Below are 26,672 nucleotides of genomic sequence, written 5' to 3'. Positions count from 1 at the left end.
TGTCCACATGCAGGACATGACATAAATCACCGTGTAAAGAACCTCCTGGTCCAGAAATGGGCTTAATGAATCTTATGTAAAAGTCTTACTGGTCATAGATGTTTCTTGGCTGTATTTATCCATTAAAAGTCAAGGAAGACCCCTAATACTCCACTGAGCTGCAATTGATTTGGGGATATGAAATCTCATTGTGTGATACCACATTAATGGAATATAATGTTATCAATTGATACAACCTTGCTTGAGAAATTAGAGCTTGACTAAATTACCTGAAATATACAGCATTTGTTTAAAATTGTCCTCATCCAATGAAAACGCTTGAGCTGGAGTTTGTGACTTTTTTTTGCTGGACCTAAAATAAGATGAACAGCGAGAAAGAAAAAAAGTTTCCTATGTATATTCAAATAATATTACTGGGAATTTGTAGACAGTCCCTTAAAGCAGGCATGAGTGGTTGTTTTTTAAGGATTCCAGATGTGAGTCAGATGCTTAAAATGAGAGAGGAGGAAGGGAGGAACCCAACTGCTTGAAAATAAGGAAGGTAAGTTTCCCAACTTTTCTGACTTTACATTTCATTCATAAAAGTATTTCAGTATTTATCATTCCCAAAACAATCTACAAATTCATGGCATTATTTGTGCAAATGAATTGGGAGACGAATGATCTACTCAAACCAGTGAGATTGCTACGTAATTAATATAAGTGGAGAGGGAGACTCAATCTATTCAGTGAAATTAGATGTGAATTAGGAGGAGGTAGTTTATAGCCATTTCTTTCTAACATTGCTACAGGAACAATTACAAACCTTGTGTTGTTTCTAAACATCTGTATCTGATGTGTAGTATATGTATAATTAAAATTGCATTTGTGCTCTATAAAGTATTATATGGACACGTTTGCACTAAGGGTTATAATTATTCCACCAACCAAATGCTGAAATTGTTTCGTTTTGAAGTTTTCTATAAATGAGGAAATGCATGTGAATGAGTGACCAGCAGCATATAATAACAGCTTCCAGAAAGTAAGGGTGCTTTTATACCTGATTAATGCAGTGGATACAATATATGATTTTTGACATTTGAATAAAAAAATTTTTTTCCTACAGTAGATGAAAAAAGGGTGTGGATTTGAGGAATCAGGTCAATTTCACAGGAATGGTTTATGAAATTTCAATTTTTTTAAAGTTTATATTGCAGATGGACATTTGATATTTTTTAATTGAGTAGCTATATTTTAGTACTTTTTTGTAGGTTTGGAATTACCATTTCTCATAACACTCAAAATATGTAAAGATATTTTGTTTTGCCACGACTAATGTATATGAGGGCTGGCTATGTATTTTTTTGCACAGTTGCATGGAGATAGATTGCTCTAGAAGTTTAAAACTTCAATAATACGCTTCATGCAAACTTACTTTTTCAGTGCTAGTATTGCAGTTCCACAGCTTATATAAAATGCTTACATAAGAATTATGACTAATCATAAAACGATTGGTGACATTTTTTCTGTTATATGATTCATTGTTTGTATATGTTGTACTATCTTGGGGGGGGGGACTTTGTATGGCTGCTGGAAAAAAATTATATAATGACTGAACAACATAGTAAAGTTTATAAATATATCCAGGGTGAGTTTGTTTGTTTTAGCTGTACCATATCGGGTTGAAAGCAGAAAAATACCATCACTTTCTCTTGATGCTTTTCCTGACTGAAACACAAAGACTTATTCAACTTTACAATTAGCAACTGATTCTTTCAGAGAATGCCACACAGATTGCATAAATCTGCACACATTTATGGTAGGTTGTTTGGTTCTAGCTTAATGTGTTTTATAGGACTCCATCTTTATGGCTTCGAAATCATGTTTTATGATTGAATGTTTGTAAATCCAGCTGTTTATGACTAATAAACCACAATTTCTACCTTTGCATTCATAAAAAAAGAAAGAAAAAAACACAAAAAACATATTGCCTACACAAAATTATTTCGCCTAGTTTTTTAAACAAATATTTAAACCTTGATTACACAATCAACAAGGGTGAATAGACCATAGTGTAAATAATAATTTACAAATATGAACACTGTCAGCATCTCAGTTCAGATGTCAACCATGCTTAAACTATAATTAGCTAAATATTACCCTGGACTATAAATGTCGGGTAATAAATGCAAAGTCTGGAGGTACAGAACACATTAGCCAAAAACCTAACATGACTTAGAGTGGGGTGTGCTCCAGGTTATTAATTCCAGTTAGTTTTGAAATGTGTAGAAGGATAGATGTAGAGAATTTTAAATGATTCAGTCTTATTTTTTTTAAAAAACCACAAACCACAAATACTTTAGCTGTTCTAGTTTTTACTTTCACATTAACTACCATGATAGATAAAAGCCACACTTGAGTAATATTTGCAAGCCTTCTCCTCTTTTTCCAGATGGATGTTTGTCTACTTTCCCTTCCCTTTCTTCACAAAGAAGTCCTACACTGGCCACATTACAGTGATTCTCTGAAATGTCTTTTTCAAAATTTGCAGGGTGTGGGCTGAATTCTGTGGATCTGATTTTTCTTTTCTGTTCATGGTCTGGAGCCAGATGTTACTGAATTATAACTCCTTGAAATGTTTGGTGTTCATATCCCTCTTGTGGAACGGAAGCTCACTTGACTTTACCTTGAGTAAACTCACTGAAGATTCCTCCAACTCCTTTTGCTCTAATGTTACTGAGTGCTTATTTTCAACTCCATGGACCTCAGGTGTAGTCATATGTAAGCATGAAGGAAGCTCGTTACAAGACAGGGAAAGTATCTAGTATAAAGTGGCTTATTAGGGGAAAGAAAGGAAGAAAAGAACCAAATTTATTCAGCAAACTTCCTTGAAAATGCCCGGGACTTGATTGAACTATGAACATTCCATTCTATTTTTGAACTGTGTGATTTGTTATCCAATAAAGAAAGAAGAATTGTTTTCTGTCTCCAGTTAAATAAAGACAGCGAAGACACTTCCCTAAGGTCAAAGAATTTCCTGGGTTTGTAGTAGCAGCAGCCACCACCCAAGCAAAATGACAAGCAAGAAGATCAGGTCAGTAGTGCTTTTGTGTGCTTGGTTTTCAAAAGGTCAGTGATTCTGTTCATATATGATGTTTGTCATTATTGAGAGAAATAAATTGTTGGAGATAGGAACAAAATTTAACTGGAGGAGGACAAAGGGTTCACAATCTGTAATTCCTAAGAGCAGAATTAATAACTGCAATGATTGAAACTGCTTTCTCTCATTCTAATATTTCATAAGCTTCATAATATTTATGTCACAAGCTCTGCTTTTACTATACCATCATCAAAATCTGCAGTGTATACCTCCAAGAACACCACCGAAGAGGTGTGGGATTTGAAAGCATTCTCATACTTTTAAACAAATGTTGGTAACTATCTCCTCTTTCTTCCCAGCCTTCCAGCAAAATTAATCAATGGAGGTATAGCTGGCCTTGTGGGGGTAACTTGTGTGTTCCCTATTGATTTGGCCAAAACCCGTCTCCAGAATCAGCAAGGACGAGCAGTCTACACAGGCATGTGCGTGAGTGATGGTACAGAATATTACGCTTCGAGCTGAAAGGAATCAAAATGAGTTCTATTGATGCATTTCCTAATACTTTTGAGTATGCCTCAAGATTCCATTTTCTTTACCCATGGCTCAGTGACTAAGATGCTGAGCTTGTTGATCAGAAAGGTCGGTAGTTCAGTGGTTTGAATCCCTAGTGACCCGTAATGGAGTGATCTCCCATTACTTGTCCCAGCTTCTGCCAACCTAGCAGTTTGAAAGCGTAAAAAATGCAAGTAGAAAAATAGGAACCACGTTTGGTGGGAAGGTAACAGTGTGTGCCTTTGGTGTTTAGTCATGCCGGCCACATGACCATGGAGATGTCTTCCAACAGCACTGGCTCTCCAGCTTTGAAACAGAGATGAGTACTGCCCCCTAGAGTCGGGAACAACTAGCACATATGTGTGAGGGGAACCTTAACTTTACCTAATGTTTTTAATATATCTTATAAAGCAGCAACTCTCAAAATTTCTAACCTGTATGTTGCAGACCTAGCAATTCTGAAAGGCACAAGGTTGGGAAAGATGCTAGCATTGATGGGAAAAATTACATTTCCCACAGTTGCTAGCAAGCCTAATTAGCTGAGTGTCAATAATATAACATTACCATCATTCAGAAATAAAATCAACAATGAAAAAGAATCCAGCTGCATATTTACTAAAAGCTGAATGTAATTGAGCTTTTCAACGTCTTGGTGCCTTAACTAAGAAGGTCTTGCTACCCTAAGGAGAACCTTTATGGAAAAACAGTGAAGAAATAATTACACACATGAACCCCAGCTTCAAAATAGGTTTTGTAACTGTTTCTCCCTTTCATATTCTAGGCAAGATTGTTTGGTGAAGACAATACGCTCAGAAGGGTTGTTTGGCATTTATAGAGGTAATCGCTATAGAAATGGAAGGGCTTTACTTTACTCTGAAAGTTTAATAATTTGTTTTTTGACTATATCTCAATTTAAAGTAAAATGTGATTTGAAAATATGTAGATATACATATGATGGTTGAAAATTGGAAGAATTTAAAAATAGCATACAGTATAGAGAATGTTTTTTTCTTAATTCCTGTCAATTCCAGCTAATCTGGTGAACTTTTGCAAACTTTAGTTCAAGAGCATCTGGAAAATTCCAGGTTGCCAATTCCGGTATAATAATTAAAGGTAGTTTCAAGATAGCCATATTTTTTTAAAAAAATACTATAAACCTACATGCTGCATTCTATTAATGTGTATTCAAAGGCAAATGCTGTACAGTTCAAGAGTTAGTCTTCCAAACAGTATTTCATTGGAAGTTTTGGGCTTGTTCTAGTACTAGAATCTTTGGCCACCATCCATCACTTGTGAGATTGTATTCTGAAAACTAGCTTTATGCCACTCATAGTCTTCCTATTTTAAATCTACTGGTTCAAGTTTGAACACCCCTGGGTTTTTTTTCTAAAGGGTTAGGGGTGCGAGGTTCTTGTAACTGGACAGCTTTAAGACTTGCGTGCTTCAACTGCCAGAGTTTCTGAGCCAACATTTTGGTTGCTAAGCAAGAGCGTTGTTAAGTGAGTTTCACCACATTTCACAAGTTGGCCACGCCCACCCAGTCACATGGCTGGCAAGCCACACCCACCCAGTCACATGGCCGGCAAGCCACTCCCACAAAGCAGGCCACACCTATAGAAGAAGTTCTAAAAAAATTTGAAACCCACCACTGGTATGTATGTATGTATCTATGTATCTATGTATGTATGTATGTATGTATGTGATGAGCCAGCAAAGTCATCATCAAGGCTCCTTATTTCCTCTTCTCTCTAAGGGGCTGCTGTAAACCTCACTCTTGTCACTCCTGAAAAGGCGATCAAGTTGGCAGCCAATGATTTCTTCCGACAGTTGCTCTCCGTGGATGGGTATGGGGGAAAGAGCATTTGTTCTCTGTTTGTAATCTTGTTCCAGTCTGACCATCATTTCCATCTACACCTTTGAACTGGTTCCTGTACATTTGTGCTACTCTTTAACAGAAAAGAATTGTCCTTGGCCAGGGAAATGCTGGCTGGCTGCGGAGCTGGGACATGCCAGGTGGTGGTCACATCCCCGATGGAAATGTTGAAAATTCAGCTTCAGGATGCTGGGCGGCTAGGTGAGCACCTCAATGCTACATACTGTAAAAGTTACAAAAACTAATTTGGCTTCATTTTTGTAGCAAAATTGTTTGTTGCGTAGATAAATGCTAGAATTTGCTAGGACAGTTCTTAGATTCGTATCCACCAGCCACAAAAATACCAACAAAAAGTGAGTCAACCGGGTCACTTTCCCAGCTGGCCAATAAATAAGAGAATGGGGAAAAATGGCAGCCAGTCAATATCTTGGTCCCATTTCATGTTTCTAATATATGTTGCTTGCATTTTCCCTTTGAATTTAACAGAGAGAGAGAAAAATTGTTACTATAGAGGGAGATGTAAGCCTTGCATTTATCCCACTGTTATGCTTAAGACTAGGAAAATTAAAACATCTCATCATGATGCCACTGTAGCCAAACCTCTGTGGGTGGGCAGGGTTCTGACCTAGGCTTCCCCAAAGAGCACGAGGCAGAGTCCTGGTCCGACAAAACCCCTTTTATTAAACGAATATGAATTCCTCTCATTCACATTCAGCAAGGCCTGGAAAACAGTCTTTCAAAGGAATATTTATAACTACAGACCTTATCTATCTTGGAAAGCTGCCATGTAAATATTTTCCAAATGAGGTGCTGTGCAAGGAAAGACTGGGCACAGAGTCTTTGAGATTCACGGACATCACACTCCAGAAGCGGATCTAATAATTGACTGAACAAATTGTTTCCTGCGAAAGCCCACTTCCCTTTCGCTCTTCTTTTATTTCCTATGGGGGACTAATCACCTTCCATCTGTGACTTTACTCCCAAGTCTATCCTGATTTCTGAGTTGTTCTTTTCTTCTGGCAGCTCTGCACACGCACACACTAGAAGCAGGCTCTAGGTGTTCCTCTGCCTCACTGCTTTCTAGCTCCATAGGCTCCTGATCACTGCCAGATGGCTTCGGCCCTGTCTCTACCTCCGACGCAGAGCCCTCATACGAGCCTTCCCCAGTCTCCAGGACTGGCCCATGCCCCTCCCCAATCTTTTCACTGTCCAACTCTCCTGCCAGCTCCGCTGGCTGCTGGCAGGCCACAACAGTCAGTGAGTGAAGTCTGACCCAAACCCAAAGCTAGGAGGTGCCGTGAAGCATTTTCTTACCAGAACTAAGATTAGTCGTCCACCAAGCTCTATAGAGCTTCATCTCTACAAATGGCAAATACCTCCTTTTGCCATTTTTAATGCACAGAAGCTGCCTCAGAACAGTATCCGTTCCTGCAATTGTACAGTTACAGAATTACTTCTGGAGAGATCAAAGGGTTATATGTTATAACCAAACGCCATTGATGAGGGCTTATCTTGATATGGAAGATATCACGCGTCAAATACCTCTAGGGCAGTGTTTTTCAACCTTTTTTGTGCAAAGGCACACTTTTTTCATGAAAAAAATCACGAGGCACACCACCATTAGAAAATGTTAAAAAAATTTAACTCTGTGCCTATATTGACTATATATAAAGTGTTTTCCCCACGGCACACCTTATACTATGTCACGGCACACTAGTGTGCCACGGCACAGTGGTTGAAAAACACTGCTCTAGGGGGCAGCATTTGGGGCAGGCTGTTTCCCAGTGCTCCTTTCCTTCTGTTGGGTTATTAGAAGTTAAATCCCAGAGGAAGGTGCTACTGTTTTTAGTACATGCACGCATAAGTGATACATGTAATAAAAACAGACTCTACATCAACCTTTCTCATCTTGGCTAGGGATTCTGGGAACTGAAGTCCAACACATCTGGAGGGCACCAAGTTGAGACAGACTGCTTTTTATGGAGCACAGCTTCCCATTTCACATCTGCAGAGGAAGTCTAATTGATCCTAAATGACATATTGTCAGACATGGTGTCTGTTTTAGCTACTGTTAGAAAGACATCTGTCTTTAAATTTTCAAGGATTGACAGGCAGCAAATTAGTATAGTTTGAGACAGATAGACCAGTGGATTGAGTAATGCATAATGAAGCTTGTATGCAAATAGGAATATGCAACTGCCTGAAGGAATGGGAGCAGCTGGTTGAACTTACTTGGCTATGTATGGGAGCTAAGCAGACTCATGTGCTTAGTACTATATGAACAAACAACCATTAAGAAATTTTTTAACTATAGATTAGACTGAGATTTTTAAAAATAGAGAAACCATGTCTGTGTTATTGCTGGGGAAACGCATGGACGTCACCAAGATTTGCATTTAGCTCAACCAAGACTTATTTTCCTTCTTTTTACCCATGAAATGCTGAAGATCTGCTTGTGTAGGACCCACAATTTCTAATAAAGCAGCCTTCAGGGTTCAAGATTTGATATATGTATCATTTTTGGTGAGAATGTTTATGAAAACTTTTGCAAACGTTGTGCAGAAACCATACGAAACCACCTTCTGTTTCAAAGAATTCAGCAGCAGATGAAAGAGAGTTGCCTATTGGTAGGATAATAAGGGTCTTTCTGTCTTCCAGCTGCTCATCAGCAGAAAGCCCTGGGGCTGGAGAAAACAGCTGCTGCCTCTTCTCATCCGCCACAAGGACAGCCTTACACCACTGGAACTCTGGCGGCCTCCAAACGCCCTTCTGCCACTAGGATTGCAAGTGAACTGCTGCGCACTCAGGGGATAGCAGGCCTGTATAAAGGTCTTGGGGCCACCCTACTCAGGTGAAAAGAGTGTGTGAATCTCCTTTTTCTATATGTTCTATGGTAGCAACATCTAATGGTCTAAGATGGGCGTCGGCATGTGGCTCTTTGAGCCCTCTCCTGCAGCTCCCTGCTGACCCGGTCACATGACCTGCTCTCCGCTCTGAGACACTGTCCCAACCCAGTCGCGCAATCTGCTCTCTGCCCAAAGAAAGCACAGTCCTCAGCAGAGCCGTGCGGGTGAAGCGCCCCAAACGTTTCCTCTGCACTGCCCATGACCGGCTCCTTTTTGCAATTCTGCGTCCTTCACAGGCAGCTCAGCGCCACTCATGGTCCCCTTCATGTCGGCTCAGGAAGGAGGGGAATGAGGAGTAAAATCTCCATTCCCTCCCCACTCCCGATCAGCTGGGACTGAGGCAGAAAATAAACTGGGTGGGGCCAGTCAAATGCGGTATTTATCGGTTCTCCGAACTACTCAAAATTTCTGATACTGGTTTTCCAGAACTGGTCAGAACCTGCTGAATGCCACCTCTGCTTGGTATCTATATTTGTCAATGAAATAAGTCTCCACTGAGAATGTCATAAAATCTTTACCTGTCTGAGGAAGAACTGTAACTTGAGTCACTGAAATGAGGGGAAGCACATGATTTGAAAACGCTGCATTACATGCTTCCATGAAAGTAGACAATAAAAACCCAATATACATATCAGTGGCTTGGAAATTACATTTCAGAAATATAGAGTTAGTCATAATTTGTTGAGTTACTAATGAAGCAAAATTAGCAACTTGCTTCAGTGAGAAATATGAAAATCTCTCCAAGGCTTAGCTAAAATATTCTACTTCTCTCAACAGGGATGTCCCTTTTTCCATCATTTATTTTCCACTCTTTGCCAACCTTAACAAGTTGGGACAAAAAACCTCTGAAGAAAAAGCATCTTTCTTTCATTCATTTCTGTCTGGCTGTGGGGCGGGATCTCTGGCTGCAGTTGCGGTAACACCATTGGATGGTGAGTATTAGATGATGCTACTGCAAAAAAAAAAAAAGACTTCATCCTATCACAAATTATTAGCAGCTAGTATATCTAAAGGACATGATGGCTCAATGGCTGAGACACTGAGCTTGTTGCTCAGAAAGGTCAGGAGATTGGCGGTTCGAATCCCTAGCGCCGCGTAACGGAGTGAGTTCCTGTTACTTGTCCTAGCTTTTGCCAACCTACCAGTTTGAAAGCACGTAAAAATGCAAGTAGAAAAATAGGAACCACCTTTGGTGGGAAGGCAATAGTGTTCCATGCGCCTTCGGCATTTAGTCATGCCAGCCACATGACCATGGAGACGTCTTCGGATAGCGCTGGCTCTTTGGCTTTGAAACGGAGATGAGCACTGCCCCCTTGAGTCAGGAATGACTAGCACATATGTGCAAGGGATCCTTTACCTTTACCTAGAATATTTAAAACTAAAAAAGTTCGGGAAAGAAAGCACCACATACTGACGACTGTAGTAAAACACTAATCAGAGATGAGCATTTTTGCAGGTTTATTTAATTGGGCAGCTTCTTGTCCAGAAAGAGATAAGCAAATATAAAATCTGGGTCTTGAAGATATTCCTCTGCAGTATCTGTAAAGATGTGTAAATCTTTACATCAAAATGTCTTCGCAAAGATTTAACAAACTATCTTGTTACAGTTCTAAAAACTCGCATTCAAACTCTACAGAAAGGACTGGGAGAAGATACCTACAATGGAATCATTGACTGTGCCAGGTAAACAGAATTAAATATGATTTCTTTTAAGCATTAAACACTCGATCTCCGGAAAATATTCCTCATACATCAATGCTGGAAACCCCAACTAGTCTAGACTGGTGGATACATTGGGAATTTAGCAAGTAAGCTGTGGATGGTCTGTTGGTTCACAAAATGGTTGCAAGTGAGTGTGAGCAATCACTCAATATCATTTGACAGAAAGTTAACTGATAAAGATGTATTTTTTTCTAACCGTACAATTCATACAGAATGTTCTTGAGTTTGCATTTACTTTGGGGTGGAGATGGAAGGTGGAGGGCATGTTTCCAAAGATAGTTCTCTGCTACACTTAAAAGTCTTCATGCCATTCCTTAAACAACAGATGTTGCATATTCCATGCCCCCAATCCCAACTGTTGCCTGTATGAGTTTCCTGCAAAAAGCAAAACTGGATAAAGATTCACCAAAATTAGTCTCTGCCTTTCTGCAAAAAATGCTGGGGCACTTTTGGAATGCATAGGAGCAAAGGCAATAATATCCTTTCAACGTAGTTACTGCCCTTTTCAGACTTCTGTGGGACCCTTTAAAAAGACTGGGCTGATTTAATGAGTCAACTCATTTTAAAAGTTGCATCTTTTTTCAGATTCACTTGGAAGTCTGAAAAAGAGATACAGTTGCTTTAAAGAGAAGTGTTGCATGTGTGCTGCTGTGGGTTCCAGAATCCCTCTTCTAAATAAGTATGAAAAGCACTGATGTTTGATGCACTTCTGTTGCTAAGAGCAACAGCTGCTACTCAGGGTATCTTTTCTGAAATGATCTCATTGTGTGAATTCCGTGCAGGAAGATCTGGATTCATGAGGGTCCTTCCGCTTTTATGAAAGGAGCAGGATGTCGTGCCCTGGTGATCGCTCCCCTCTTTGGCATCGCCCAAGGGGTCTATTTCATTGGCATTGGAGAATGGATCATGAGCTTTTTCCAATAATACCATCTTGCAATTGAAGAAGACTCTGGATTAAATTTGCACAAATTGCAAATCATCACTTGAAAATCAACAGAACAGAACCATCTTGTGAGCATTTTTGGGGGATCGTAAACCACCATCCATGGAAGATGGCCTAGATGGAATACCAATCCCAGTGTTCACCTTTACTTCTTTTTGTATTCAGCAGATGACTTTCAGCAAACTAGAATATAGACGCTGTGCTTCTAAAGACCACACATTCTGGGTAAATCTTCATTGGATTAATTACATCTGATAGAACATTCTTTGATTGAAAGAATATTTGAAAACTATAGTATCCGTAAAAACAACGGAAATAGCAAATACAATACAGGTAGCATTCAATTTAAGACCTACCCATTACAGTTGCAAGTAGTGACAGCTCATAAATGATATGGCCTTGCTTAATAACTTCCACTATCTGCTTGCCTTAATGAGGCCATTAAATGAATGCATGAGTTGTTAAGCAGAGCACAGGGTACCACGGAGGGAGGGGGAGACCCAGGACAGGCCCAGGCCTACCTGCCTAGGCTTCCCAAGCCTCCTCTACCCCAAGGCATCCCATGTTCTGCTTCTTGGGGTCCCTGCAGGCTTTTGCTTCTCACCCAAAGGGGCATAAGATGGCTACTGGCATGCAGGGGCTCTGAGGCCTTGTAGGCCAAGGCTTTCTTTTCACTCAGCCACCCAAGGAACTTGGACTCTGCCTGTTCCTCAGCCACCTCCAAGGCCCAGCAGCACCCAAGTTATCTTTTTTTTATTGCAAAGGCTCCCAGCTGAGGTGATCCAAGGATCAGTTTTCCTACAGAGGCTGTCCCAAGACAACCTTAGGCTATTGTATTCTGCAAGCAGGCACTATTGTTGTGGGCCTGTAAGGGGGGGGGGGTCCATTTTAAAGTAAGCTCCACAAACACTCTCCAAAATTAGAGCCTCTGTAAAAAAAAAATGGAGCCCGCTACGGGCTTGTGACAATACTACCTGCTTTCAGAATAGCACAAGGCTGTCTTTATAGTTATTTTTCTTAGGTTTTTCCAAGGATGCATCTAGGCCAGGGGTCCCCAAACTTGGCAACTTTAAGAGTTGTGGACTTCAACTCCCAGAATTCTCCAGCCAGCAGAGAATTCTGGGAGTTGAAGTCCACAACTCTTAAAGTTGCCAAGTTTGAAGGCCTCTGATCTAAGCTATCATTACTACCCCTAGTTGGTCAATGGTAGGTGATCTCCCCCTTCCCACCAAAAGGAGGCACTTTAGGCTAGACTGGAAGTTAGAAAATAATCCTGTAAGAAAGCAGTGGCACGCCATTTCAATATTTTTGCTGAGAAAAACTATGTGTTTGTGGTTACCAGGTGTCACATTTGACTTGAACCAGTGTTTATATTTTTTTATGCCTTTCTATCATTCCATGTATGGGCTTTATCCCTTATTTGTGCCTGGTCCAAAATGTATAGAAGTTTTAGTTGCACAGATTACCATTCACCAATATTAGACACAAATTTTTCCTGCAGTGCTGCCAATATTTTTAAAGGATATTAAAAATAAGCTGATGTAGAATATGAATGCCGTTTTTTGGTCCATGAATTTCATTTTTTAATAAATGTTTATTTCAAGTTTGCAAACTGGAGTTATCCCAGAATTGGGACCAAAGTTATACTTGCTCCTCTATCAGCCTTTAATAAAGGAAAGACAACTGATTGGGGGAACAAATAAGTCTCTGTAAAGAAGAATTGGATGGGAAAGGAGACTAATTACACATACCGTATTTCTCTGAAAATAAGACAAGGTGTTATTTTCTTTTGACCCCCAAAATAAGCGCTTGGCCTTATTTTTGGGGAGGTCTTATTATTTTTGAGGTGCAGGAGGTGGCGAGCGTGGTCACCTCTTGGCTGCTGCTGTGTTCCAATATTTTCGGGGAGGGCTTATCTTAGCCCATGTGCTCAAAAGCTCAATTGGTCTTATTATCCGGGGAGGTCTTATTTTAGGGGAAACAGGGTAACAGGCTTTAAAACGATTGATTGAAATTCTGTGAAGAGAGATCAAGATCAAAATATAAGCCCAGTGATAAGGCTGAATACTTGAAAAATTAAAAGACATAGTTTAAGGGAAACCTGGGGTTCTCCTCACTAATATTTCTGTCGCTATATCTGTCAGTCTATTTTAAAAATGTAAGATTCCCCCTCAAAAACATGTTTCAGTTTTGGACTAACATTCATTTTATCAGACTTGTAAGTTAAATTAAGAAACTTTAATATGCAAGACGTCAAGCTTTACAAAATTCAGTAGATTTTATTAGATTAAAGCCATAACAATTAATTGAATAACTTGAAAACTATTATCCTATATCCATAAGTTTGGGAGGTAATTTTTGATATTTATTTATTATTAAAGTATAAAATATCAGAATGTATCAATAAGTTCAAAACTATCAAACTTCCCTTCAACTTCTAAAGATTTCAAAAAGGCACAGCAATGTTTTCTTGGTTTATTTTCTCATTTTCACTTAATAACTTGGAAACATTGCACCAATATCTCAAAATAAGTCAGCTTATTTGCAGCTGACTAGCAACTATGACTGACTGCATGTGTTTAATTGAATTCATCTTCCCTTTTTGGGAAGCATTCATTTTTCTAATCCTCCTCAGAGGGTAAGGATCTTACTCCTACTTTCAGTTCAATTTTGCTTCAATGGATGTAACTTGAAAACCAGTGATGGTTATTACCTGAACCAGCAATAGCTTAAATCTGTCCAAATATTACAGCAAATTTTGAGAAATATTCCCAGTCTATTGACAGATGAACCTGCCCAGTTCACTGAGATAATCCTGTTATGGTTTTATTTAAGACCCATTTCTATAGCTTACATTATGACCTGGTTTGCACAAGATATTTAACCTGGTCTTGTTGCCTTAGTGATCCTGGCAGAACACTCTCATCCTAATTTGAGTTAAGAGGATTACCTTGTACATAGAAAACAGGTGAGAGAGATGGATATAAACTATCTAGTATTTCAGCATATAGTTTGAGCTTCTTAAAGTTTGTAAACTAGGATTACTCTTCAAATTTCCAGAAAGCATCTAATTAATCAACATTTATACTCAGAAATACACTTTTTTTCCTAATGTTAATGTGAAGATTTTGATTCTACAAGGAGCTAACTCCACCTCAGATTCCCCAAATCTCTTTCCATATCTGACAAACCACAGCTGCCATGCATTTGTTTCCATAAACTGCATGTGGTTGTAACCCTCTGTCTTCTGCTATAACAACAACAAATAAATCAAACACAAGATTGCATGCTTTTAATTTTAATAAACTTCAGCACAATGAGAGTGTGTATACATATATATATATATAGTTTCAATCACATATACAGAACAAAATTCTGGGACTAAAACCAAGTTAACGTGAGTTGCTTTTTTTTCCCGGCCTGGGAAGCACCAGATTGGGGACCTCGTGGGGTTTGCAGTCGTCGGCACATGGGACGTAAGCTTTGGAAAGGAATAAAATAGATAAAGCAGCACAGACTGGTGGTATGTTTTGAGGGAAGGAACAATACTGGAGAATGACAACAGAGCTCCAAATGATTTCTCTCCTCGGTCTGGCTCAAAGAGTGCAAAATGCCTTCATTTTTGGATGCCGCGCCACTACTCTCTGGAAAAAGTTCTTCCTGCCTTTCTCTCAGACTAAGCACAGCAAGTATGCAAAAGTTAATAATTTAACTGAAAAAACATATTCAGGTAACACAATAGAGCATGTAGTACATTTTAGGGGAAGGGACGTTGTTTCATTGGAAATGCTCCAGCATTTCCCCTCAGCACAACGGCGGAAGAGAATTCCACCAGCGTTCCAGGAAATTTAGTCCATGAACTTCCTGTTACTGTTGGCACCAAAAAGTGCTGTCCGGATCTCTGGCATCATCTGTTGAGGAAGGGGAAAAAAGAAAAGTTCTGAGTATTCCTTGACGATCCAGCAAATTTCTAGAACATGCTTAAGAGTCATTCAGTCAAAAGTTGTTCTGACCTAGGCTTCCCCAAAAAGCACGAGGCAGAGTCCTAGTCCTGACAAAACCCTTTTTATTAAAGGAATGTGAATTCCTCTCATTCCTATTCAGCAAGGCCTGGCAAGCAGTCTTTCAAAGGAATATTTATGACTACAGACCTTATCTCTATCTTGGAAAGCTGCCATGTAAATATTTTCCAAATGAGGTGCTGTGCAAGGGAAGACTGGGCACAGAGTCTCTGAGATTCACGGACAGATCTTCACACTCCTGAAACGAATCTAATGATTGACCGAACAAATTGTTTCCTGCAAAAGCCCACTCCCCTTTCACTCCTCTTCCTACAGGTGGAAAGCCAATCACCTTCCAACTGTGACTTTACTCCCAAGTTGACCCTGATTTCTGAGTTGTTCTTTTCTTCTGGCAGCTCTGCACATGCCCACACTGGTTCCTCTGCCTAGCTCCATCGGCATCTGATCACTGCCAGACGACCTCGACCTCATCTCTGCCTCTGATGCAGAGCCTTCGTCTGAACCTTCCCCAGCCTCCAGGATCGCCCCATGCTCCTCCCCAACCTCCTCACTGTCCGACTCTGCTGTCAGCTCTGCTGGCCGCTGGCGGACCACAAAAAAACACCACCTTATAAATAGATGGCAATAAGTTCTTCTACTTCTAAATACTGATGAATGCTTATGGTAAAAACGGTAGTCGAGCCAAGCCTCACATCTCACAAACTTTCCAGAAATTGCTAGATTGTGGGCAAAGAGCTTACATAAGAGAAAAGGCTGAAATCCCAAGATTGAGGAGGCTTTCTAAATCAAGTGGCCCCCAGATAGCTTTTCTTGGTGTCGGGGGTGTTGTTTGATGGTGGTAGTGGGCTTTAGATCCCAGCCCTCAAGTTGCCATGATGTCCCATAGCAAAACCATGGCTGACCCAAGAATTGAATGAGTTAAATGGAAAACCATTCATACAAGAGAAAAATTTCTAAGGGTACCTGCTGAGCAATGAGATCCAGACGACTTTCCAGTGTATTAGCTACCTTAATTTTATTGTCACTGTTATAAATTTCAACACCTCCAGCTCTAGAAGAAAAAAAGACATGCTAATGAACATGCTGGCACATGAAATCACTCCCACTATTCTTTGTCATTCATTATGATGGTTAGAAATCTGATGAGGGAGGGAGGAGTAAGACAATTTATGAAGCTTCCCATCTCACAGTAGTGAATCTGGGAGGTACACACAGAATTAAAACCAAAATAAAAGAGAAACAGTGGTATATAAGTAAAACCAGTAAACCAAAATAGGTTGCCCAGGGTCTAAATATCATTGTTTCAATTTATAAAGACCAGAGCAGACAAATTACCTACAGGGTTAATTTTAACCTCCTGACCTAAAAGGAAAGACCAAGACCACTGGGTCTGCCCACTATATGCTATCCGATATAGGACAGTGCAAATTCCCACTAAACTACATTTCATATGAGATAATCCCAAATTCATTTACCTTATGCAAGCCCTATTTAAAACAAGGACCATCACTATATTAAACAGTTTCAGCAAGTTATTTTTTCCTAGCTGTGTTTCTTGCTTACATGTCTTCTGGAAGAAAATTGTCCTGATCAACATGAACATCAACATCTTTTTTGGTGGCAGTTTTGTACATTGGAATACACTTCTGGACTGCATTCTGAAACAGGATTCATACACATTTATATAAAAAAATTGTTTGATTCTATTCCAGTTCCTAAACATATAGAAACGATTGAATTTAACTAAAACTGTACTACCTTCAATTCAACACACACCCCACATGCTCCCAGCTACAACAGTTAGAAACTGCTAACCTTATTTATTTCTGTCAAAAGACAGAAGAGCTACTGTATTTTTCAGAGTATAAGACGCACCCTTTTCCCTTAAAAAAGAGGGTGACAATCTGGGTGCATCTTATATTATACACTGAATACAGCATTTTTTTGCCCGCCTGCTTTGCAAAAATGGCCATACATAGCCTTTAGGCGGCTTCCAGAGTGCTCCTGGGGGCTGGAGAGGGCAAAATGAGCAACAAATGAGCCATTTTTTGCTCATTTTTGCCCCCCCCAGCCCCCAGAAGCACTCTATAAGCCTGCTAAAGGCTATCCATGCCCTTTTTTGTCAAAAAAAGGGCCTGTTTTCACAAAAAATGGGCTGTTTGGGGGAGGTCTGCAGAGTGCAAAAACTTTTTTTTTAATTTGCCTCTTCAAAATATTGGTGCGTCTTGTACTCCGAAAAATACGGTAGCTCTTGGTATGGAAGTTCCCAAGTTTGACAGCAACTACTCATTGATCTCTCAAAAGGATTGGGATGGAAGAATAATAAATACTTGTAGGTCAGCAAAAGAACATCTACTTTGTATCAGTCCTTGCAGGCTTAGAATCACTTGTCAATATTTCCAGTAATTCCACACAGGCATATAATGATGAAGAAACCTTTTTGAATGCCATTGTCAGGAAGGGACAGAACTGATCTAACAGAGTAAGGTTATCCAATTCAGTTTTTCCACACATGCTGTTCCCATTGCAGATAAAACACACATACATTGTTGTTGAGGTCCCAATGGGAGCTCGATGTAGCACACACTACATCTCCAGGGATCAAAGGAACCAGCACTGTGTACCTATTGGCGTGTTTTCATTTAGCAGAATAAGCAACAATTGGAGGATGCATACAATACAATATAAAGTGAGAGCAAACCCCATTCCTTACTAGCACTGATGATGTTACCTAGTTGGGTAATGAAATACCTGCAAGAAAATAATCAAGCTCAGTGAGCATCAAGGACCTCACATGGGAACCACACAACCTGTGTTGCTGCTTTGCTCAAGCCCTGGGCATCACCACAGGACCATCACCCTTAGTTATTTTAACAAAAATTAGGATCAATAGGATATGGGATTCTGTGGTTTTTGTAATATAGTTATAAGGATTTTTCCTTTTTTGGGGGGTCAAATGCTATTTCATTTCCGTTTTGTCTTAATATACATAAAATCCTTACCTTTACTAAGGGAAGATCCTGTTTCTTGCAACGGATAGTCATTCTAGACTCAAGTAATTGATACAATCCCTTTATAAAAGAGAACAGAATGTATTGTCTTCGTTGGAAAACTCAATGTAGCTTCAAATATAAACCCAGTGAGGTGTCCTACAAATTTTAGCTTACCATTTTACAAATTAAGTTTCATCTAGTAATATTGACATCTGGGCCGTGGTGGCACAGTGGTTAGAATGCAATACTGCAGGCTACTTCTGCTGACTGCCGGCTGACTGCAATTTGGCAGTTCGAGTCTCACTGGCTCATGGTAGACTCAGCCTTCCATTCTTCCGAGGTGGGTAAAATAAGGACCCAGATTGTTGGGGGCAATATGCTAACTTTGTAAACCACTTAGAAAGGGCTATAAAGCACTGTGAAGTGGTATATAAGTCTAAGTGCTATAGCTATATGTCTAGGATCCCATTACCTGTAGTACTAAGCCATCCAGCAGGGTTTGGTACCTGCCTGTATCCTTCACTACTTTAGCCAGTCTCTGCTTGGCTTCGCTCAGCAAGTCCTATATTAAGGGGAGGGGAAAAAAATCAAGTGAGAAAAATCTTATTCTCCCTCTGGCCTTAAGTGAGAAATATCATTACAATTGATACTTACGAATGCAACATCTCTCAGGGACCATGATACCAATAGAATTGAGGATGGAAGAAGCATGAACCTCATGGCCATAGGTCAACTGTTACTTATTGATATGATCATATAGTGGACAGATCAGTTTTACAACTGGTCACATCATTCTCTGGTTACATGACTATGATTCTCTGTGGTGCAGTCCTCACCTAATGATCACAAATGGACTACCAGAACTGCGGTTGCTAAGCGGTGTGGTCACATGATGTTTCACCTAATAATTGCTTTGTTGAGCAACAGCGATTCTGGTTCCAATTAGAATTAAGTGAGGACTATTTGTATATTTGTGTTGTCTCTTGATTTGTACAATATGTTATCCAACAGACTGACTTTACTTATCCTTTATGTCTCTATTTCACAAACGAAATTCTATGAATGTCATTATTTAAATACCAGATGTTGTATATAAAGTCCTAACCTGAAGTAGTGCAATTTGGGTAACAAGCATATAACTTTAGTGAGAACTAGAATATACCCTATACCAGTGGTGCGGTTCAAATAATTTAACAACTGGTTCTCTGCCCTAATGACCAGTTGGATAGTTGTGGCCATGGTGGGCGTGGCCAGGGGACATGACAGGCAGCACTTGCCCTCCTGCACACCCTGGGAGCAAAATGGGGCATAGGAGGTTCCTGGAAGGGATGGGGCCAGAAGGGGCGGGGCCAGCCAGCAATTTAACAACTGGTTCGCCCCAAACTGGCCAAATCCCACTGCTCCCTACAAAAAGTATCTGAGTTAATATTCCCAAACCTTAAGTTTCCCTTTGGGCAACATTTACTACTTATTCAGTGGAAACATTTGTCACTGTCTGACTACTAATAGGGTGAAAAAGACACTCCATTAACTATTGCCCTTTTTCAACAAAGGAAATCAATGATGCAGAGATAATTTCACTATTCTATGTTTCTGGACCATCTGCCCTCCACAATAATACACATCTTATAAATATTTTCTTGAAAGATATGTTCGAAGAACAAAGGAAGGTAAACACTGCAGTATATTTTTCAGGGAAATAATGAAAAAAACAATTCTTATAAGGAGATGGCCAGACTTACTGCAATTAGATCGTCTCTTGCTTTGAGAACCTTCAGTCTTGCCTGATTCATCAGGTTGGACATCTGACTGTAAGAGAGATGGAAAAAATGAAACCGAGTATAAGAGGACTCAGAGAGTGAAGCAGCAGACACTAATTATGCATTCTTGCAAGCACATGCCAGACTAACTTCCAAAATGTTCAAGCAGCAAAGCCTTAGTAGGCCTCTTGTGAGGACTATCTGCCAGCCTTCCTTATTTATTCTTTAAAAAAAAAAAGCTCTCAGTTCCCACTCAATCCCCCTAATGATCTTTCCACATTCTGGTTTAATCAACAGTGCGTACTGTACTGGAAATATTACTGTTTCTGCAGTGAAAACAAATCTCATAATTTTTTTTAAAAGTGTGGGACTCCGTCTGTAACCTCTCAACTTCAGCCATAAAGTGTAAACAACAACATTCTGTTTATACAAGTGATATTCAATAGTCTCTTGAAAGTATTTACTTCCCTTATTTTCTATATAGTTACCAATTTTAAAAAATGTCTTAAGCAAAAGGGGAAAAAAATCATATAAACCAGTAAACACTGGAAATGGGTAGCGATAAACAAATCTTTGCATGCTTTCACTAATCAGCTTAAAGTCATGGCTAGTTCTTTTATTTTTTCCCAGTCTAAAATTAGCTTTGACATCTTCCATTACATACATTTTCTTTTGCTGTTCTATTTGTTTTTCTTTCTTTTCATAGTACTCCATGATCTTCAACCTTTGTGTCTGAACAAGTCGACCTTTCTCTATGTTGAATTCCTCTTCAGCCTACAAGGAAGCAGACAGGTTTAAGCCAACATCGCAGATTTAGTCATATGAAACATTGACTAGAATTCTGAAAGAATGGAATACCCTGTTTCCCCCAAAATAAGACCTCCCCGGATAATAATCCCAATCAGGCTTTTGAGTGCATGCACTAAAATAAACCCTCCCCTAAAATATTTAACCCCTTGCGCAGCCAATCCTTGCTATTTCCTGGGATGATAAGGGGGGGAATATGCCCATATACCACACATGCACCTGCCTTCCATGCGGAACAGCCTTGTGGAGGTCGCTTTCGCAAACCTTAACTACCACGCCTCTTCTCTTAGTGGCAGCCACAAAAAGCAGCACAGAGACAGAACTTCCGGCCCTCTCTGGATCAGCTGATCCATGGTCCGCGGTTAAGGGGCCTCCTGCACCTCAAAAATAAGACCTCCCCGAAAATAAGGCCAAACACTTATTTGGGGGTCAAAAGAAAATAAGACCCTGTCTTATTTTGGGGGAAACAAGGTAGCAATTAATATTCATTAACAATATAGAGTGCGCTAGCAATCAAAATCAGTTTCAACAAACTAAATCCCAATAGGAATAATTTTACAATAGTCATTTATCCTAAAATAGATCTAGAAATCCATACTAACAAATTTGTTTAGCTCATGTAAAGTCACACACTTTAAAGCTGTAAAAAAATATGCTGGCTTCAAATTATCATTGGTAATATATAGCAAGTTCTGTCTTCCAAAAAGAAAATCAATTAAATTGCAATTTCATGCATATTAGTTGGGAATAACTACTTGGTGAGCTTAATCACCAAGGGCAGACCAGAATGGCAGTTCTTAAAACAAATATCATTCACTTATTTTGAATTACAATATAATTGCTTTAGGTACATATTAGTTAAATAAAATGAAAAAAATAATAATCACAACTTGGCAGGGCACAAGTGAACTTTAGGTATTTGAAGAAACCACACAGGCCCTCTCTGGGATTTGACACACAGGAAACATAGAAATTCTTTTCATTTACCTTAGCATCTATTTCTTCTGCCTTTTCATTGGCTTCCTGCTCAATGAAAGCCATCATGTGCTTAATCTGTAACAAAAATAATATTTTCCATGGAAACTAGCAGATACATTTTGTCGCTGAACATTACAGAATTTCCTAGTTCACAAGTGGTGTATTCTTTAAAAATAATTTAAAAAAAAGACTTTTCAACACCAATTTGCTATTAACTGGATGATACCTCATAGTTACAGGCATTTATTGTTCACAGAAGCTTAAGAACTGAAATTGCATCCCAACCCATATAGTTTTAGAGGTTGGATTACTATTTCAGCCGGCAGATAATTTAATACTTTGTAGGAAAAGAAAAGGGGAAACCAAATTCATCAGTTTCCAGAGATGAGAAGCCCTTAAGCAGGAAATATTTGCTGTAGTTACCAGCCTCCTTCCACTTGCCAGCAATGGGGGCCTCTAAAGATGAATGCTACTCACAATGAAATAACCTTGGTCTAGTGGTTAAGGCATCAGGCTGGAAAGCAGGAGACCACGAGTTCAAGTCTCTTAGCCATGAAAGCCAGCTGGGCGACCTTGGGCCAGTAACTCTCTCAGCCCGATTCACCTGACAAGGAGGTTGTGGGGACAATAGGAGGAGGAAGTTGTGTTGGATATGTTTGCTGCCTTGAGTTACTTGTAAAAATAATTAAGGTGGGAAACAAAAATTACATACGGTGACCTGCTGGGTGGCATTCACTAAACTGTAAATTCACAGCCACATAAAGATGATGTGGTTTGATACATCATAGGCAGGCATGTATTTTTTTGAAACAGAAAGTTCTACCCTGTTATGTTACAAGCAAATCATGATTACATTGCCTCATCAGGCATACTTAAATTCCCATTGATTTCACTACCAAGTTGGTATTCCTGTCCTGGATGGTTTGTGGGTCACATGCAAGGGTGGGATTCAGCCGGTTCGGGCGAACTGGATGTTAATTTTACATCTGGTTCGCTGAACCAATAGTTAGGAGGACTGGCTGGTCCCGCCCACCCCACCCCTTCCAGGAGTCTCCATGCGGTCCGTTCATCATGCCAGGTAAGTACAGGACCCGTGTGGAGGCTCTGGAAGGGCGAAAAATGGGCCTCCGGGAAGTTCTGGAAGTCCAGAAACGGGCCTGTTTCCAGCCTCCAGAGCCAGGGGAAGGCTGTTTTCGCCCTCCCGAAGGCTTGAGGAAAGCCTCCAGAGCCTGGGGAGGGCAAAACCTGCCCCCCCATGGTGCAGGAGGCCAAGTAGGCCACGTCCACCATAGCAATGCCAACTCATCAACCAGGCAGAGAACCGGTTGCTAACATTTTACAATCCTACCCCTGGTCACATGAGTACAAAATATTTCCATGTGTCACATTTAAATTATCTGACGGATAAATAGCCTGATCTGTTTCGAATCTTCCATGTGCAGGTTAAAAAAGCTCAGTGAGAATAAAGAGACATCAACAATTCTAAGGAAGAAGACATTTATGTAAACCAAGTATGGCCAGTTCATGGGCTGCCAGGGAACATTGCTTTACCAGTATCAGCTGGCTCACTGCACCAGTCAGTGAAATATTCCAACTCAAACCCAGCTCAGGCTGGTTTTCCTCCAAAGGGCATTATTTACAGTCAACAAGATAAGCTTGAAAGGACAACCAAATCACACATATAGTATTGTATCGTGTAAAATTCCACCACATTGCAGGGAAGTTACAAATGTAAAAAAAAAATAGCCTGCTAGTATGAATTTAAAAGTGACATTCTTGCAGATATCCTCAGCATTCTTTATTAAGCAAAAGCCATTATTTTTTTCAGTATGTTTTAATGATTAGCAATTGTTTTATGGCCTGAATTTTCAAGTTCATTCATATCGAGGGACAATTGCACCTAAAGACATATGTTAAACAATATTTTCCTTCCTAAGGTATCCATCCTTTTTTGTACTGTTTTCTATATGCCACGAGGTGACACAAATGCTGTTCTAGCATTTAAGTTTTAACCAATAGGTGCATTAGTATCTGGTATAAAACACTGGTATAAAACAATGTTTCAGTGGGACCAATTAAAAACACAATGCCAGAATTTCACAAGATTGTTCTTCCCTCAACCGTTTAGTGAAGACAGAACTTCCTGTTTTCTCGTGAATGTGAATATTAATCATTAGCTTTTTCAGTTCTTCTTTTCCATGATATGAGGATTGTTCATTGCTCTCTTGCAGTTTAGGTTTTTCCTGTTAAATTGTTAGGACAAGATTTATTCCAGTCACTTCTAGTTTTATGTATTAATCAAATAATCTACACAGAGGTGATATAAATTACCTTCCATGTAAAGCCAGTTATTAAACCATCTTACAGGGGAGCATCAAACCCAGATATAATATTAGAATATTTATCAAATTTCTATACCACCCATCATACTTGTATGACTCTGGATGGTTTATAAATTATACAGCTGATGCTAAAACTTCTTAATCTCGATGGGTTATTGATTGTCCAAATTGCCCCAAAATCCATGCTGATGAAGTGGAAGTGTCTATCATCTTTATGTATAAACAACTGTACTGGTTGCCAGTTGTTTTCCAAGCCCAGTTCAAGGTGTCCTTGGCACAGTTTAGGTCCAATTTACCTGCAAGATCAACTAACCCTGTACAGTTCTCCCTGTGCTATCAAAACAACACATCTTTTGCAGATCCCACAACCAACATACCTAATATCAATAATCAATTCTCATTTGTTTTTCTTATGGGGGTTCTTTATTGTGAAATAAATTGGTACTGGAATTCAAGCGAGTCCCTTCTAATTAAAGTATAATCCCTACCAGAAGTAATCTTTACCTTATCTATTTCTTATATTTTTCAAGATTTATATATAATCTAAGCCATTCAGGAATATCTCTTATTTCCATTTCCCCTCATCTCAAAATTTCATTCTAACCTTCAGTAGGATCATCATAGCACATAGAACTCCGTATTGACAATTTTGAACATAACACCATATATTTTTTTAAAATAATAAGGATTCAATTCAAACAATTGTTGACATTCTATCTATTCTCCCAGCCTTGCCCAAAAGACATTCTTGGAATTTTTCTTGTAAAACAATTCTTCACTCTCCAAGGACATAAATCCAAGGTCACATGCTTTCCACATGTGTCAAAAACTTACCAGAATTAACAAGGTTATTTGAAGGGAGCTAGAGAAGTCATTGCTCAACTATATTAATTTGCAGAATTAACCAGCATGATGTACGACAGGCATAGAAAAGTCTAGTATTGCACTATTTTCTTCTCAATCTATCTCATCAAGAGATACCAGTTTCAAGAAAATAAATGTTGTGACAATACAGTAAAAAAACAAAACATTTTACTTAAGAGCTCCAAAATGTTAAAAAAATTACACGACACGTTTTTATTCAGAAGCCAATCCCAGTGAATGAAACCCAAGAGAGACTTAGAACTATGTGACTTCAAATGTGAATAAAATACAATATTTATTCTCGTTTTACAGAGCTTGCAACGGAAAAAAGTGGTTTTTTTTCCAAAAAGCAACTGGACTTTCTGAACTTTTTGCTTTGAAAACATTTCGCTTCTTATACAAGAAGCTCCTTAGTTCTGATGGGGAATGATGGGGAATAGAAGGATTTATATTCTTTGCAGTCCTCTGGACGTTATCACTTGAAGGTCGATCCTTAGCTTTCAAGGAAAAAAACCAAAAAAAGTCCAGTTGCCTTTGGAAAAGCACCTTTGGCTCAACCATGACCTGGGTGACTGAGAATCTCTACAGACATTTGCAGCGGAAGATTTCCCTTTCTGTCCTCAAATCACAGACGGATCTGGACACAGAGGGGCTTCCAACCGATGCCCTTTCCCGATGGGGATCCCTGTGCAGCAACTGCGCTTGACTAACTGGCACCCTCGGCTCATTCTCCGCTCCTCCTTTAACAGATCAACAGAGTTGGAAGGGACCATGCAGGTCATCTAGTCCAAACCCCTGCCCAGGCTGGAGACCCTACATCTGCCTCTACCTAGGATCGAACGCACAATCTCCGGATTGGGAGGCACCTCTCCTTGACTGCGATCCAGGCTGGAGGACCTCTCCAGCGTCCCGCCAGCCGAGCCCAGCCGGCTGGAAGCGGGGCGCCTTCTGGAGGCGCTGATTTAGAAACCCATTCACCGGTTACGACCACTGCCCCGCGCCCTCTTCTCCTGAGAACTGCAGGAGGAGAAAGGTCTCCCGCCGGCTCCGACCCCACACTCCGCCCTACCTGCTTCTGAACATCGGCATCGCTCAGCGCCATGTTGAACGCGGGCTAGAGAAGCGACGGCTCGGGGGAAAGAGAAGGAGAAGCGTCCGCTCGAACCGGGGCTCCCGCAGGCTGAAGGGATGGAAGGGCCCAATCAGATGCGGCTTAGGTCACGCTCAGGAGTTGCGGCAGCTGACTTTCGACGTCATCCCGTGCCCGCCCCTTATTGCCTCGCGTTACACCAATGGGAGAGCTCGGTGACGTCATCAACGCGGAAGGGGACCTCTTTCTGGGCTTCAACTCAGGGACTTCTGAATTGTAATAAGGAAGAGCGCGCTTTAGGTCTGGATGAGGAATTTTGCGGCTCATGTCGGAATAACGACCTAAAGCGAAATAAATCAAGACGGGATAATCCGTCTACGTTAAGGAAAACGGTGGAAGGCTTTCCTCGCTCTTTTCCTTTATTTTTTGTAAAGATTGAATTGGGCAACAGTAGTGCTAGTTGATTGACAAAAGTGTTGTTAATTACCGAGTTTCCAAGATTTCCCCAAGTAATATAATTAAGGGGGGGGGGAATAAGTAGGGAAATGTTAAAGGCTGTGTTAAATTACTTGAGGAATGGACTCTTCTAAAAACTTTTCAAAATATAAAATCCATTAAAATTAGCCCCTTGTGAGATGTGTAGATTTGTTAGTACCATGGGAGGAAAGTATAAGAAAACCATCTGTTGAACCACTAGTACATATTTGTGAAGGGAACCTTTATATTAATGGCTGTGTATGT

General features: G+C 40.0%; 2 protein-coding genes across 2 annotated transcripts; one reads left to right on the top strand and one right to left on the bottom strand.

Moving 5' to 3' along the window:
• Positions 1-12,165, top strand: SLC25A18 (solute carrier family 25 member 18). Its single transcript, XM_014058141.2, has 10 exons — positions 1-541; positions 2,972-3,073; positions 3,439-3,561; positions 4,413-4,468; positions 5,385-5,475; positions 5,587-5,705; positions 8,163-8,355; positions 9,188-9,342; positions 10,018-10,093; positions 10,915-12,165. Exons 2-10 carry the CDS (start codon positions 3,054-3,056, stop codon positions 11,054-11,056), a joined length of 975 nt encoding a protein of 324 aa, XP_013913616.2. The 5' UTR covers positions 1-541; positions 2,972-3,053; the 3' UTR covers positions 11,057-12,165.
• A 2,192-nt stretch (positions 12,166-14,357) lies between these two features.
• On the bottom strand, positions 14,358-26,087 carry ATP6V1E1 (ATPase H+ transporting V1 subunit E1). Its single transcript, XM_014058142.2, has 9 exons — positions 25,911-26,087; positions 21,645-21,710; positions 20,515-20,624; positions 19,833-19,899; positions 18,563-18,652; positions 18,100-18,168; positions 16,661-16,755; positions 16,061-16,148; positions 14,358-14,986 (listed from the first exon to the last, which is right to left on the bottom strand). Exons 1-9 carry the CDS (start codon positions 25,941-25,943, stop codon positions 14,924-14,926), a joined length of 681 nt encoding a protein of 226 aa, XP_013913617.1. The 5' UTR covers positions 25,944-26,087; the 3' UTR covers positions 14,358-14,923.
• Between the last annotated feature and the right edge of the window lie 585 nt (positions 26,088-26,672).

The sequence above is a fragment of the Thamnophis sirtalis genome, unplaced genomic scaffold (genome assembly GCF_051295495.1).
Source record: "Thamnophis sirtalis isolate CommonGarterSnake01/CBP01778 unplaced genomic scaffold, rThaSir2_p1.2 scaffold_9, whole genome shotgun sequence".
Lineage (NCBI taxonomy): Eukaryota > Metazoa > Chordata > Lepidosauria > Squamata > Natricidae > Thamnophis > Thamnophis sirtalis.
This window is presented reverse-complemented; position numbering and strand designations above follow the sequence as displayed.